The sequence below is a fragment of the Adiantum capillus-veneris genome, chromosome 7 (genome assembly GCF_014529385.1).
Source record: "Adiantum capillus-veneris isolate H3 chromosome 7, ASM1452938v2, whole genome shotgun sequence".
NCBI lineage: Eukaryota > Viridiplantae > Streptophyta > Polypodiopsida > Polypodiales > Pteridaceae > Adiantum > Adiantum capillus-veneris.
This window is the reverse complement of record NC_140937.1, coordinates 120,482,890-120,499,327: the sequence shown is the minus strand read 5'-3', so window position 1 is coordinate 120,499,327 and position 16,438 is coordinate 120,482,890. Positions and strand designations below refer to the sequence as shown.

Below are 16,438 nucleotides of genomic sequence, written 5' to 3'. Positions count from 1 at the left end.
TTCGTGCCTTTCTGTGCTCATCAAACAGCTCTTCCATGTGACTGTTCGCTAAAGGTCATGCAAGAGGTGCCTAGGAAGAACCACATTGCTGGTGACCCTTTACGCATCTAGCCCCTTCACGCCATAGGTGCCTCGAAGAGCCACATCCCTATAAGAGTCCTTTTGCTCAGTCTCTTCGCTGGTGTTCATCGCTTGAAAAAAAACTTACGCTGCTGAGGTTATTTTACACTGAGAATTGGGCAGCCTTGTAATATTGAATGTCACATCAGTGAAAGCATTGCCACCTCAGCATATGCTCTACAACCAATAATTAAAACAGCCCGCGTACAAGAAAACTGCAGCCATTGTCCATTCTTGGAGACACCAGAACCCAAATTTGGTGTTGCCACACTTCACCCTGCTGTTTTTCCAGCCAACGTAGGCAATAAAACAAGAGCCAGCACATGGACCTTGGATGAAAATAGAACTTGCCCTTTTGAACCTGGATGACAGCCTATAGTGAACATGCACCCTTGACTCCCGAGACATTTCCAATGACCTCAGTGTTGTCGATACTGTTGATCAAGACCCCTGCAACACATAGTCACAGAGCAGTTGCAGTTGTGTGTACCTCGGGTCTATCCATTGGGCATGTCAGATCTATGCCAGACCACCCTTGGTCACTTGTATGAGCAGTTTGTTATCAGCATGGAGAGCCTCTCTCTCTCTCTCTCTCTCTCTCTCTCTCTCTCTCTCTCTCTCAGATATTCTATCTCTTTTTACCTCAATGATCTCTCTTCTCCACACATGCCTTGTTCTTGTATGTGGGATTGCAAGTGTTCTAGATTGAAGTCGAGGTGCCCACCGAATCAAGAGCCAGTTCTTGTCTTCATTGCATCTTCCGTTGCTACCTTTGACACTTTACTTCATGAGAGAGTTCCTTTTACTCCATGAGAGATGTGCAAAGACTAGAGAGAAGAGAGAAAGATCCTGTGAGTGAAGGTTCTGTGAGTGATAGAGAGATAGACAACTACCACCAAATGGAGTCCCAAACCCCCCTCCAAGGGCCCTCCTCTCTATTGCTAGAGAGGACTGAAATGCAAAAACGCTGGGAAAACTGATGGGATGTGAAACTGACGACAAGGCTATGGGCTGATCTGTTATGGCTGATGTCGAGGGTGCTGATGACGCAGGGGTGAAAACTAAAAAACTGGGCTGATATGAGGCTGAAATCTGGAAACGCTGGGCTCTTGTCCTAAAAACTGAAAACGCTCGTTGATCTAATGCTTGGGCTGAAAAACGCTAGGGTTGATCTGGTTCTACGGACTGATGGTGCAAAAACGCCATGAATGCTGAGGTACTACATGTACCTAGTACTTATATTGAGGGTACTACCTTATGATTGAGAAGTGACCCCTAGGTTCACTTATATATGGGATTAAAGCTGGGTCAAGAATGCCAATAAAAATCCCACAATTTCTAAAATGTCACTTACTAATAAGCTAATAAACTCACTTAGAGAAGGTGCTTCACATGCAGATAAATTCCTAAGCTGGGTACTAATGCAACTGTATGGGAACACTCCCTAGTGCCTATACGTAGCAGAAACTGGCTATGCTCATGTGCAATCTGAGCATATCCAACTAATCTAAAGTGTCTGGACATGCAGGTCTTGCGTAGAGGCTCACAAGGGTGCCTGAACACTTTCTAGGAAAAACCCTAGAAATAGGAGTTGGGCCGCGCCGAAAGCGACACAAAGTCATATGTGGCTCCTTCAATGCTTCAACTTTGTCTATAGTCATGCATCTACCTTCTTCAAGAATCTCTGAGGCTGAAAATTCCTGAAACCACTTCCAACACAAAGACATGAACATACCCATTCCATGTAAAGTGACTGGAAAAATACTATTCCTTCGAAAAAACTATGAATGCAATGGAGATGAACAAAGTGATGGAGTGCCAAACCGTTCATCAAACACACGCAAACCATGGATTCGAAACTTTACTTTCTGATCTAAATCACAATGGAAAGGCCGATGCTTGATGCTCAATCCTTCTTGTGCTCTTTTGGATACTGTGTCATGCCAAGGAAGAGACATGGAATGTGAATTCCTTGAATGCAAACATTTCATCTTTTCATGAATCATCCGCATACATCCGTGCTCATTCATGAGTGAATCGTGTTCATCGTGCAATATGGCATGCCTGTGAAAAGGGATCACATAAGGACGGTAACTAAAATACAGGAAAGCATCACGAATGAAACACTCGAACAATGCGTGCTAACTAATCATTCCAACACATAATACTTCATGTGGGGGTTCTTTGGACCTCGACTCGAGAGCCAATTCTTTGGACCTCGACTAGAGAACCAAGATCGGTTCTTCGTGATTGATCGAATCTGCAATGAGGTTAGCTTCACTAGAAAAAGTATGAACTAAACAATCATCCTTAAGAACAATCACAGCTTCTTCCTGCAAATCATCATGCTCGTGAATAATCACATCTTGATCATGCTTATCATTATCATGCAAATCATGTGTGTTATGCTTTGCAAAAGAAGAGACTGAGAGAGTCTCCTTCTCCTGATTCTTTTCAATCTTCGCCTGCACATTAGAAATGAGAGATGAAGAATGAACAACTTGCTCTCCACGAATGACAATGGGAGAGTCACTTTTGGCATTGAAAGTGAACGTATTTTCCGCCCAATCAATGAGAGGGTTATGCTCATGAAACCATCGAATGCCCAACAGCATATCACATCCTGAAAGAGGAGAGATGTCACGTGACACATCCCAACCCTATGTGTCCGTGGACAAGCTACACCATAACAAGGTTCCCGTCAGTCAAGTTAGTTTAGATTAGCACTGATCTGGCACTTTTGTGAGTCTATTCGTAGACCGTGCATGCCCAGTCACTTAGCATAGATGCATATCCTCTAGTTGCACACTGCATAAGCATAAGCATTTCCATCAGATTCGATTAGAGTCAGTTTGGGGATTTTTCAAGTGACTTCATCCTATTTTTCCCTATTTTTAACATTTTTCAATTATTTATTAAGTGACTTTTGTTGGGTACTTAGTAGGGCAGGCAAATTGGGTAAGTTAATATATAAGCAAACCCAAGTTAGCACAATTTGGCAGATGAGCAAAGAGCACAACAGGCTTCCCCAAGCAGCAGGTGTTCCCTCCCTCTCTCAACAAGACCTCCCCAAGTCATCCCCTTGGTGAGCCATCCCCAGCATTAGCATCGCCATCCACTCCATCTCCTTGGCCTTTTTCCCCCACAGCAAGCAATCGCCAGCAAGTGACCTTCCCTGGCGTTTTTCCCGCGACCCACAAACCTCAGCCATTAGCGTTTTTACTAACGCCAGCCATGTTGCCCTTTCCAGCGTTTTCAGCCAAACACTAACGCTAGCAGACCTGCAACTTCAGCGTTTTTCCAGCATTGGATACTTGCAGAATCTCAGCGTTTTTCAGCCACCAAAATGCAGCTTCAGCCCACAGCCAAGGCAGCGTTTTCAGCCCTCGACCTCAGCCCCAAAAACACAGATTGAACAGTGCAAGACCCCAGCGTTTTGTCAGCTATATGAGCCTCTACAAATCAGAGAATTTCAGCCATCAACACAACAGTAAAACAGGGATTTTCAGCCATACGAAAACAGTCCAACACCTTCCAGATCCTCAGCATTTCCCCCTTTTGTGGATAGCAGATAGAAGAAGACCAAAAACAGCCCTAAAGTCATCATCGTCATCATCGACATAGCCCCCATTTGCATCAATCCATGCATTATCTTTGTACACCTTTGTGCAATCAAAGTTAGACCACTCTCGCTAACGAGAGTGGGGCCTTCGGAGGAGGGTTTTACAACCTCTCTGGTGTCGTATCTCTTTTCTCTCCTTCTCTCAGTCTCATTCATTTGCACGCACAATATCCACTCACTTTGTTCGTGATCATAGCACTCTCCATAAAGACGGAAGGCTCTCTCCTTCCCTAAGAACTAAAAGGAACCTTGAGCAAATATAGATCACTAATCTTGAGAAAACACGACATTCATTCCGGTGCACCTTACAAGAGACTACAAATTTTTTGCGGAAGGACACTTGTTGAACAGTAAACAAAACATCAAGGCACTCGTGCGTGATGAGAGAGTCCATACCGGGAGAGAAGCGTGACACCTCGAAAGGAGATGTCTTGCTAACCTCCAAACGGGCTCTTTCGACAAGTCACTAATCAAATCTTCCTCTAGGTGCGCGGTCAACTATGCCTCTTGCCATGCGTGGTACCAATTAATGGCATCACTGGCAAGGTACATAGCTGCCGTCAAAACCTTGCTATTTCCTGTCTTCTTAGTTGTCGCAAAATAGGCATTAAATTGATGCAACAAGAATGAATAATAATAGCATCCATCTTACCATCATACTTACTGAACGTCAACTTCTCGGTGACGGGGTTGTTGGAGTCCCAATCTCGGCTTGCGCCACTTGATGAACGACCAACATCTTTGGCCGGCTCGGACTTCGAGGTGAGCACCTGTGGAACCAACTCTTGCATGCGTTCGTCTCTTTGCGTCTCACGCTCTGCCTCCAAGGCCGCTCGTCTTTCTTCGGCCGCAAAGCGCGCTTGCCCACGCTCACGCTCCAAGGCTACCCTTCTGTCTTTGTGCTCGCAATCCCGTTCTGCTTTTCTTTCTTCGCGTTCACAAGCCAATTCTGCCTTTCTTGCTTCGCATTCTGACTTCCTGTCCATCATCATCTTGTCGAAAGCCACTCCCATGCTCACCACCTCCATGCGAAGTATCCATTCCGCTTCGGGTGATGACCATCCACTGAAGTCTTCGGTTCTTAAGTTCACGAGGAACTTGGGCTCTTGTGGGTCTTGGTTCTTGGGTTCTCGAGGGTCTTGAGGTTCTTGAGTCTTGAGGTTCTGGAGTCTTGAGGTTCTTAAGGTTCTTCTGTCGCTTGCAATCTGTGTTAGAGAAGGATCTTCTCTTACCCAAGCTCTTCTCTTTTCCGCGGGCGCACCCATTGGCGGCCTTGCGCTCACACCAAGGTTGCTTTTTCCCACCTCACGTCGATTGGTCGGCCGCTAAGTGCACAGTCCGCTCTCAATGAGTGGAAAGAGAAACAAGGGGAGGCTGGACAAGCCCTTCTTTCTTGGGTTTCTTGACACGCTTCCAAAACACGATTAGGAATCAACACGCCCAGGAGGACTTGGGTTACGTGCAACCTCAACAAGCAAAAAAAATTATGTGGTTCTTGTGGTTCTTTCCTTGAGTGATGCAGAACACTGCCAAAGCTCTGATACCAATGTAAGGTGCAGCGGAAGTCAATGTTGAACTTTGCTCAAGATGAGTGCTTCGAACTGTGCTCAAGGTTCCTTTTTCTTACGGAAGGGAGAGCCTTTCGTTCCTTTAGTGAGAGAGTGCAAGTGATCACAAACAAAGTGGATAAACACTATGAATCAAGGTACTGAGACTGAGAGATAGAGAGAGAAGAATACAACACCAGAATATTGTCAAACCCTCCTCCGAAGGCCCCACTCTCTATGGCGAGAGCGGTCTACTATTGATTGCACAAATCTCTACCATTGTAAGGTGCAACGGAATGGATGTTTGAACTTTGCTCAAGATGAGTGCTCCGAACTGTGCTCAAGGTTCCTTTTGTTCTTATGGAAGGGAGAGCCTTCCGTTCTTAATGAGAGAGTGCAATGGACACAAACAAAGTGAATGGACACAGTGAATGGAAGTGCATCAGACTGAGAGAGAGAGAAGAGAATACGACACCAGAGACGTTGTAAAACCCTCCTCCGAAGGCCCCACTCTCTATGGCAAGAGCGGTCTGCTTATGATTGCACAAATCTCTACAATGCTTGGACTTGCCGACGATGTCGACGACGATGAGGACGACGACGAGACGGGCTGAAAACGCTAAGGGCTGAAATCTGCAAATCTTCTATATGTTGAATTCTGACTCTATGTCGATGACGACGATGCAACGACGACGCGCTGAAAACGCAAATGCTGAAATCTGCGTTTTCCGGGCTGAAACTGTAAACCTTGCGGAAACTGACCGTGCGGCGAGGGACTGCTGTAGGAAGGTGAGATCTACGAGGTTCGGGACTTGATCTGCGATGTCTAAGGGCTGAAAATTGAAAACGCTGGTGGTTCTTGATGTTCCGTCGCGATGATTTGCAAAAACGTTGAGGTTGTGATGCAAACCAAAAACGCTAGGGCTGAAATTGTCTTCTGTTGTCGTTGGATGTCCTGCAAATGCAAAACGCTAGGCTGATCTGCTGTGTCGTGTTGACGCCGGGCTTATCTGCTGTGCACAAATCGCCAAGGCTTGTCTTGTACATGAAAAACGCTAGGGTGGTCATGCTGATGCAGAAAACGCTAGGCCTCTTGGGTTCTGCTGAGAAGTTGCCTGTTGAGCGAGTGCTCCTACTGCCTCTTCTGCCAGAAAGTGCTAGCGCTAGGTTTTTATTTATACAAACTTAGCAAAATTGCCCTACCTACTTTCCAACAAAAGTCACTTAAAAATAATAAGTGAAAAATGTCAAAAATAGGGAAAATAGGTCTATGCCCTGTAAGAATGCTACTTATGGGATCTGACTGGAATCTGATGGTTATGTTGTGTGCAACCAGAGGATATGCATCTAATCTAAGTGTCTGGACATGCACGGTCTGCGAACAGACTCACAAAAGTGCCAGATCACTTCCTATTCTAGACTGACTTGATTGAACTGAACCCTGGTCATGCTGTAGCTTGTCCACAGACACATAGGGTTGGATGTGTCAAGTGGCATCTCCTCCTTTTCGGAGTGAGGTACTGGTACCGAACTGTATGGCGTCGAGAGAGATCGCCAATAACATTCGGAATCCTCAAAAGGACTCTTCGCCGGCCCACTCTAATGTGTGGGTCGTGCGGTACTTGAACTTCATAAACGTCTGCAACGCTTGCTTCTTTGGGCCGCGCCGAAAACGACACAAAGTCTTCTTTGGCTCCTTCAATGCGTCAACTTCGTCTAGAGTCATGCTTCTTCCTTCTTCAAGAATCTCCATGACTGAAAATTCCTTAAACCACTTCCAACACAAAAACATGAACTAAACTGAACCCTCGTCATGCTGTAGCTTGTCCACGGACACCGAGGATGGTTCCAAGCAATTCGTATGTGCGCTCGTACTCCCGAGTCAGCCATGAATTTGCCATTTATGTGGCGCTTTCTTGTTCAATAGAAGAGTGGACCACCAAGTTCGAGCATTTCCCTTGAAGTAAGAGGTAGCCCTCCGAATTTTGGAGTGCTCTGAGTAATGTCCTCCGGAGAAAGCTATGTCAGACTGCTGTATGAAGGCCAAAGCCTTCAAAGCATCTAGAATCAAACGTGTCAAATTTAATTGACTGTCCACCTTCTTTAAATTCTCGGACTTTCTTGCTTTTATCTTCCAGAAAGTCATACTGGTTGGCTTTATAAAAATTAAAAATTCTTCTTCCTTCATAAAATTTGCTATCGTTGGAGTCCGAACTATTTGAAGACGAGTCCTCTGTAGTACTGGCCGAAACTGGCCGAGATTTAGACTTCTTTGCCTTTTCTTGCCCTTTCCGAAGCGTTGCTTTTTGCTTCGCTTTTTCCCTTTTCTGTCTTCTTCGCTCGAGTCAGAAGAGCTAGAAGAACTGTCAGAAGAAGAAGAAGAAGAACTGGGTACTCCTTCAAATTGCACACGCTTCTTCTGCTTTCTTGCCGAGGCAAAAGTAGATTGACGACCCAAATAACCTAGGAAGTCAGTTCCTTTCTTCTGCTTTTTGTCGTGCTTTTTCCTTTTGTTTTGCGCGTCAAAAAGCTGGTTAATCCGTGCATCAACCACCTCTTCCAATTCTTGCTTTGTAAACATACTCGGCGTAGGAGGTTGTTTGAGCACCAGTTTGAGGGGTGGCTCCGTGGTTTGCCGCCACTGTGAGTGCACCTCGTCGAAGAAGGTCTGGGTGAAAAATTTTGCAAGTTTAGGGTCCTTCGCAAAATTCATCATCAGCTTTGTCGCATCATCGACCAATCTCCGATGTTCCATCTCTTCAAGCTCCGCCTGAGTAGGCCGAGGCGGGCCATACTCCTCGCATGAATCTTCTTCGTGATCTCTTCCCGTATCTCCGGATGCAGAGGAAGTCGAATGTCCTTTGCTTGAATCCATAAGTGCCGCATAAAAAGGATCGGATTTCCCGGTAGAAGAGAAATCGGTCGTGTTCTGATACCACTGTAACAGACTTGGACACTCCAAGTCAAGAATCTACCGCGACACGACAGGGATTCACTTCAAAACAGTTCACAATTTGATTCGACATTGGCCCGACGGAGTTCCGTGCCAAGAGGTATTGGCCCCAAAGACTTGCGCCCCTTTCGGAATTTCTTTTTATATTAAATCTGTTGCACAAAGTACAAGGGAGTGGGAGGGTCTCACTCTCAGACTCTGCGTCCAGATGCTCTGCAGAGTGGGAGCCCTGCCCACCAATTTATAAGTTTACAAGGGATGCTAAAAGCAAAGCCCCAAAAGCTTCCATCTTTTTAAAAATAAAGCAAAGCTTCAAAAGCTCTCTCTCTCTCTCTCATGCTTTTGCATAGAATTCAGCTGCTATTTTTTTCCAACGCAAAACGCGGAATTTTGTACAGCATGCCACGTCAGCAGATTCGCAAATCACGCCGCAGTTCACGGCCTTTCCGTATACTGCCAGTCGTCGCATTTGGCGGGCTTGCTTTTCCCGGGAGTGTGTGTGGGTGCTCTACTACCCCATGTCCAGGCAAGAGGAGGCCCTTGTGCTTTCTGGTGTCGAAGGAGGAGGAACAGCATGACGCAACAGAGACGGCAACATGTGATTCAAAAACTGTTGAAAGCTCTACAGAATCAAGAGGTTCTGCTGAGAATGCTTCGAGAGTATCTCGCGGAGATCATCGCAGAGGAATTGCAAGTACTTTATAGAATCCAAAAGCGTCATCTGGCTCTTGTCTAATCTTGAGGGATCAGTGTGCTTTCAGAAAAGCAAACGCTTGAAGCTTTGATACCACTATAACGGGATGGCACCACGTGCCAATTGAAAAGAGCACACTAGAACAGACTTTTAGAACTTCAAAGCAACTACAGAAAAAAGGAGAGAGGATCTACGCGAGGGACACGGGTGGCGGAGCTCCACTACAAGAGTGCACTGGCCCAAAAACCCTAGCGCCCCTTTCGGTATTTCTCTGCTCCTCTCCAACTTGGGATGCCAGAAAGAGACCCCTTGTTACATATTTAAAGGCCCCAGGCCTAAAAGCACTCCATATAACAAGCTATGGCTCCCCCAAAAGCAATAGAAACCAAAGCTTGCGTTGCCTTGCAATTTTCGCGAAATACAAGTTGTCCGTACAATGTGCCACAACAGCATGTTTCTGTGAAATGCAAGCAGGTATGTTCTATGCAATTTTTAATGGCTGGTTCTCCGCCATAATCTGCAAGTTGGTGAAGTTCTTTAGATTTAAGGCCTCTCGGCCAGGATCTTCAAGTTGGTTAGGGTTTAGGGTTAATAGCCGTAACCCACTGCTGCCACGTCACAACCTTGTGACACTATGCTACCACAAAAACTTTGGAAGAGTACAATCAAAAAAAATTGAATGCTTATGTGCAACACCTACTACAAAGAATGCACTCTAGAATATATCAATGGGAAAAGTATACGCATTGTTCACCCTCATCTTTGAGAGGATATTTCCTCAAGTTTCAGGTATCCACCAGTCAGGAACTTGTTTCAGTTTTGGATCTGTTGATACACAATTGGAACAAGGACCAACACTCCATTTGTAGCCAACTTGCACTACACCAAGAATGCTCAATACATAGAGAGAATTGTGAGAGAAGAAGAATTGGGAGCAAGAATGCTCCTGCACAAAAAGAAGTGATGGCCTTGAACGACCATTCTCAGAGACCCCACACTTATTTCTCTATTGATTCGTGTGTTGGTATGCCTTAACTCACATTGTTGTAATATATACAACATACAACAAACATACTTCAGAATACACCATACTCCTCAATTAGCAAATTGGGTATTTCAAGCTATTGATAGAAAAAAAATCAATGAAAAAACTAGCAATGATCTTAAAACTTTCATGCCCTCCCTCAACATTTATCAAAGATGATGCATAACCTTACGGGATGTCTTCATTGGTTGAGCTATTACAAGCCTAACATCTGCTAAGCCATCGGCATGCTTAATTCCTTTGTACTAAGCCTCGGTAGCGATACTTGTAGTACACAGTACTATTAACCAAAAACAATACATAATGTTGCACAATGTTTTTGTTGCTTGACTATAAAAGGCCCAACATTTGTTGCATTGGATAGTTGGTTGCTCTTATGCTAGGTCTGGATAGAAAAACTTGCAATGAATCCTATGTACCCCTTGGTGGAAATCAAATATACTGAACTATGGACTCCTCCAATGGTGTGACCCAATCCCAACAAATGAAGATCTATTGTGTTATGTTTGCGCATCAGACGTAATTTTGTTCGTTTTGGCTTCATGTGATGGGAGGATGTTATAAACATCATCCTTCATTGCTTATTTCAAGTTTGTGAACCCGTTTTGCATCATTCCAGTTAGTAACGTATGTGATCTCTCTCTCTCTCTCTCTCTCTCTCTCTCTCTCTCTCTCTCTCTCTCTCTCTCTCTCTCTCTCTCTCTCTCTAGCATTTGAGGTGAAATAGGAAGGCAGCAGGGCACCCACAGCTTGAAGTTGCAGCCAGTTCGAGTTAGTCCGATCAATGCCCACGTGAGGAATACGCTGCTGAGCTGGTGGACCCTCGTCTGAGGGGAGATGCTTCCGTTTTCTTCTCTTTTTCCTTGATTTGGATGCCCGGTCTGCCTCGACTGGGAGAGAAGGGGTTACAGGAGCTACCGCTTGCTGTTGATGATGTTGCCATTTGCGCTTCTTCTGATCCATGCGAGCAATATATAAATTTCAAGTGCGTTCTTGTCTCCTTAACCTTTCTATCACCCTAAGATTATTCCATTTCCCTCTGTAATAACCCGTCTTGAGTTCAAACTCGTAGGATGGATCTATGAGGTGTCGTTGTGTGTGTGTGTAAGAAGAGGGAAACGGAGTCAAGGGGTGTTGGCCTAGTGGTTAAGGTGAGGGGCTTTAAGCTCACCCACTACGGTGCAACCTCTGAGACATGTGGGTGTGAGTGAGTGGGCGCAATCCCGTAAAACTAGTTGAAGCAAAGCTTTGAATGGCTTTATAAAAAAAATAAAAATGGAATAATCGTTATATTGCCCGTGTGGTTACCCCTTTTCTCGCTAGAGTATCAGGTCTTGCGTTATCTCGTTGGTAAATCTATGAGGTCTCTTGGGAATGTTCCAACGACATTAGTCTCTCTCTCTCTCTCTCTCTCTCTCTCTCTCTCTCTCTCTCTCTCTCACACACACACACACACACACACACACACACCTCATTACTAATTCTCTATTACTTTGGCCCCCTGCAGGTGCCCAAAAGGTGTCTACCTACAGGGAAGTAAATCCAATACAACCGCCTAAAGGCAAAGTACAAGGTTGCCCGAAGGCATAGAACGTGGCTCAGCAGAAACTAAACAAATTGAAACGTAACTCGCTAAAACAACTAAGAACTTAAAAAACCAGGGAGAAAATCCATCCTAGTGAGGGTAAAAGTGCCCTAGGAACTAATTCGAGAGCTGAAAGGAGAGGACATCCACCTATGATTATGGAAAATAGGCACCTCAATGTTCTCGAGCGAAGAAAACTCCAATCCAAGTAAGTGGTAAGGGGGCAACTATGCTACCCAAGACTGCCATGCGACTAGGAAGAAACTAAACTAGCAAACAGGAGGATGGGCAAGAAGAGGCCCCAAAGGACACCTGAGAAAGCCGATGCCAAGCCAAGGGAACTCCACAGAAGCGCACCACGAAGCCATGCAGGCATGCACAACACATAAGGACAACATACAACCACACACACTCATCCAAATCTATAAACACAGATAGACAGGCATACCAAACACACACATAGAAACACCAATCCTTAGGTAGACAAACAGACCTGTGCACACACCTGAACCAAGCCAAGAAAAACTCACGCATACACGTACACACTCACACACAGCAGACAAACACACACGCACACCCACATGCACAAACACATACACACACAACAGGCAAACACGCACTCAAAAAACCCTTGAACAATACACACACGTACCCAACCTGTCACACTCACGCAAATTACCATCAAAACCATACGACGCACAGGGCAGCAAACTAAGCATTGATCAATTTAAGGGTCCTAGAACAACCCTTACAGCAGCTAGGAAACAAGGAAGTATATCAAAAGTGAATGCATTTATTGATGCTTTACAAGTGGCTCTCCCCCGACCCCCCCTTAGAAGAAGAAACTCGAAAAGGATCAAGCCATCCCATCCCTAAACCTTATGTTAATGATAGAAAAAAACTACAAGTTGCTCAGTGCCTAGTTTCAACAAGTAGTATACATGAAAAAGGTTAAAAATGTGCACACAATGGTCTACATTTTTGTAGAGCGCGTGTAGTGCGTGTACCGAGTGTGTGCAAGAGAAGGGAAGAAGAGAATGGGGAAGGGGATGAAGCACAATGCACAGCAGGGAGTTTGGGTTAGTGGAGAGGAAAGTGAGTGAGTGTAGTCAACTCTCTCCCTTTCTCTCCCTAGATTCATTTTAGGTGAAAGTATAAACAGGGGCGGTTTCCCACGGCCACCTGGCCTACACCCCAACAACCTCCCACTTGAAGGTCACGGTGGCCAATAGTGGCATTAGTATAGTTAGTCTATACAAAGTTGATGAAGCATTGACGAGGCTTCATCCTACACCCATAAGTTCTATACAATGTGTAAATCGCTCCGAGGGTATGCTCTTTGTGAAAGCATCTGCGGGGTTGTCGTCAGTGTGAACCTTTACAAGATCGATACGCTTGCCAGCCAATGCATCTCGTATGACATGGTATCTAACCTCTATGTGTTTGGACTTTGAGTGAATCTGGATTCTTTGCCAAAGCAATGGCACTCTGACTATCACAATGTAGTACTGGAACCTCGTGAATGCCCAAATCTCCCACTAGACGAGCCAACCATATGGCTTCCTTGCTGGCGTCAGACGCCGCAACATATTCTGCCTCAGTGGGGTAGATGAAGACGTGTAATCTTGGAGACACGATCTCCAAGAGATAGTTGCTCCAGCAAACATGAACACATAGCCAGATGTGGATCTTGTACGATCCACGCAACCCACATAATCCGCATCCGTGTAACCTACAAATAGATGCATCACTGTTTCTGAAGCGTAAACACTTGCTAGCTGTACCTTTCAAATATCTGAGGATTTTCTTCACTGCTTCCCAATGCTTCTTGCCAGGGTTTGCCATATACCTACTAACCACTCCCACTGCATGTGCAATGTCTGGTCTTGTGGCTACCATAGCGTACATCAAACTACCAACTGCTGAAGAATATGGTACTTTCGCCATTTCCTCTTTCTCAGCCATTGTCTTGGGAGAGTCTTCCTTGCTAAGTTTGGAGTATGCTTGCATTGGGGTACTTAATGACTTCCCCCCCTGCATACTAAAACGTTGCAAGACTTTGTGAATGTACTTTTCTTGAGATAATTCAAGAATTCCACGTTGTCTGTCTCTCTTGATGTGCATACCAAGAAAGTGATTGGCATCTCCCAAATCTTTCATGGAAAACTGAGTGGTTAGCATCTTTTTCAATTGATTGATCTCATCAATTGATTTGCCTGCGATAAGCATATCATCTACATACAAGATCAAGATGATTAAAGAACCATCGTTCAATCTTTTTGTGTATAAGCAGTGATCCTCTTGACTTCTTATGTAACCCTGAGACTGCATGAATTTGTCAAATTTTTGATACCATTGCCTTGAACCTTGCTTGAGGCCATAGAGTGCCTTTTTAAGTCTACAAACCAATTCTGTCCTCGTTGGTATTAGGTTTCACATACAAATCCCTCTGGTTGTTTCATGTAGACATCTTCATCTAGATCCCCGTGAAGAAATGTTGTGTTCACATCCATTTGGACAAGTTCCATGTCCTGGATAGCAACCAAGCCAAGCACGGTGCAAAGTGTAGTCATCTTTACTACTGGAGAGAAAATCTAATCAAAATCCACACCTTTTTGCTGCTTGAAACCCTTGGCAACTAGACGAGCCTTGTATCTAGGCTCGGGATCTTCCGCTGTATACTTCTTCTTGTATACCCACTTGCAAGGTAAAGCATTTTTGCCTTTTGGTAATTCAACCAAATCCCATGTCTGATTAGCCACAATCGAATTGTATTCTGATTGCATAGCTTGCTCCCACTTAACGCTATCATCTAGTTGTATAGCTTCTTTGTAGCAGGTTGGTTCTCCACTGCCAGTGACCAAAATGTGGTGTATACCTGGCTCAAACCGCTCAGGCGCACGTGATACTCTCTCAGAGCGTCTCAGTGTCTAACTACTGGACTCTGCTCTATGCGGAGCAATAGTAGTATCTTGCATTTGAGGAGTAGGTGCAACACTACTGAACTGAGTTGGTTCTGAGGCTACATCCTCAAAACGAACACGTTTGTACTCAACATCTTTGATGGGCTTCTTGTGCATTTTTGATTCATTGAAAATCACATGTGAGCTATGAATGACTTTGTTTGATTGTGGATGCCAGAGACGATATCCCATCCCTCCGTTTGCACCATAGCCAATAAAAATGCATTTGTGTGATCTGGGATGTAACTTTCGACGAAGTTCTTTGGGCACATATGCATATGCCTCACATCCAAATACACGTAAATTGTCATAGCTTGGCCTTTTGCCAGTCCATAATTCCTCTGGAATTTTGAAATCCAAAGGAGAACTAGGTGACCTGTTGATGATGTGCACTGCTGTCAGAATAGCTTCCCCCCAAAACTCTGGAGTAAGCTTCGCCATAGACATCATAGAGACAACTCGCTCTTGAATCGTACGATTCATTCTTTCAGCTATCCCATTTTGTGCAGGTGTGTATGGAGCAGTAAACTGCCGCCAAATGCCTCTTCCATTGCAAAAATCCTTGAACTCTGTGGAGACGTATTCTCCACCATTGTCCGTGCGAAAAGCTTTGAGCTTTGTTCTTGATTGGTTCTCAACCATAGCGAGGAATTTTTGGAATGTCGAAAAGACTTCTTCCTTACGCTTAAGGAGATACACCCACACCTTTCTGGTAAAGTCATCTATGAACGTGAGAAAGTAGTTCGCCCCCCCTAGAGTTTTATGTGGCATTGGACTACACAAGTCACTGTGCACCAAGTCTAGAGGTTCTCCTAGTTTCTTATTCAATGGCGAAGATGTCAATCTAGTCTGTTCACCATATAGACAATGCTCACACAATGGAAAGTCCGTGTAATCTAACACAGGTAAGTAGCCAAAACGCTGAAGTGTTTTCATTCCCTTTTGGCTAATATGCCCTAGCCGGCTATGCCACAACTCAGTAGACAACAGCTCGACAACATAAATAGAGTGTTCGTCGACACTCAAAACAAACAAAGAGTACAGGGATCCGTTTTTATTACCTTTCATCATGATAAGTTTGTTCTTGCGGATCATCCAAGAACGATTACCAAAAACTGTAGTGTAGCCAAGATCATCCAATTGCCCTATAGAAAGCAAGCTTTTCGTAAGCTTGGGCGCATGTCTGACATTCTGTAGCACAAAAGTAGTGCCATTATGCATATGAAGTTTCACATCACCAATGCCAATAATGTCAAGCTCATAGGAATCACCAAGCTTGACTATTCCATGCATGGATGCATAAGAGGAAAACCACTCTCTATGCGGTGTGACATGAAAACTTGCACCAGAATCAAGGATCCAATTCTGTGCATAACCCTCATCCTGTGCAACCAAAGCATCTGCACTGAGATCTGAAGTGAAAATGAGAGCATCTGAGGCATCTGCTGTCACCTCGGCATGAATCTCTGTGGGCATAATGAGCATCACTGGAGGAGGAGCATCCTCTACTGCAGTGGTAGGTATGGGAGACTCAACAATATTGAGCTCCTCAATCTTTACTGTACTTTTGCCTTTGCCAGAATTATCCTTTTGCATGTTTTTCTGATCTCTTAGGAAACTGCGACAATCCTTTTTGTAATGACCCTTCTTGTGGCAATAGTAACACTCAACATTTCTGGCATTGCGGTCTCTACTTTGGTTCCTGTGTATGCTAGGACTACGAGGATTTCACTCTCTACTTTTGCTTTTGTATTTGTTCCTATCACGGCCTCTTGCCTTTGTTGAACTGCCAGCCATATATGCATCTCCATGACTAGCATTATCGAGAGATTTACGACGAATCTCTTCAGTGAGCAACGCATCTGTGACAGCATTGAACTCTAACTTGCCATTTGGAGCTGAATTGCTA

General features: G+C 44.7%; 1 protein-coding gene across 1 annotated transcript in view; it reads right to left on the bottom strand.

Moving 5' to 3' along the window:
* The window catches only part of LOC147454525 (Polynucleotidyl transferase, ribonuclease H-like superfamily protein), a 47,645-nt gene extending 36,584 nt beyond the window's left edge, over positions 1 to 11,061 (bottom strand). Inside the window, exon 1 of the mRNA XM_086516450.1 lies at positions 10,729 to 11,061. Coding sequence (XP_086372576.1) covers positions 10,729 to 10,944 — 216 coding nt within the window. The 5' untranslated portion in view covers positions 10,945 to 11,061. The remainder of the gene's footprint in view (positions 1 to 10,728) is intronic.
* Positions 11,062 to 16,438: the final 5,377 nt, after the last annotated feature.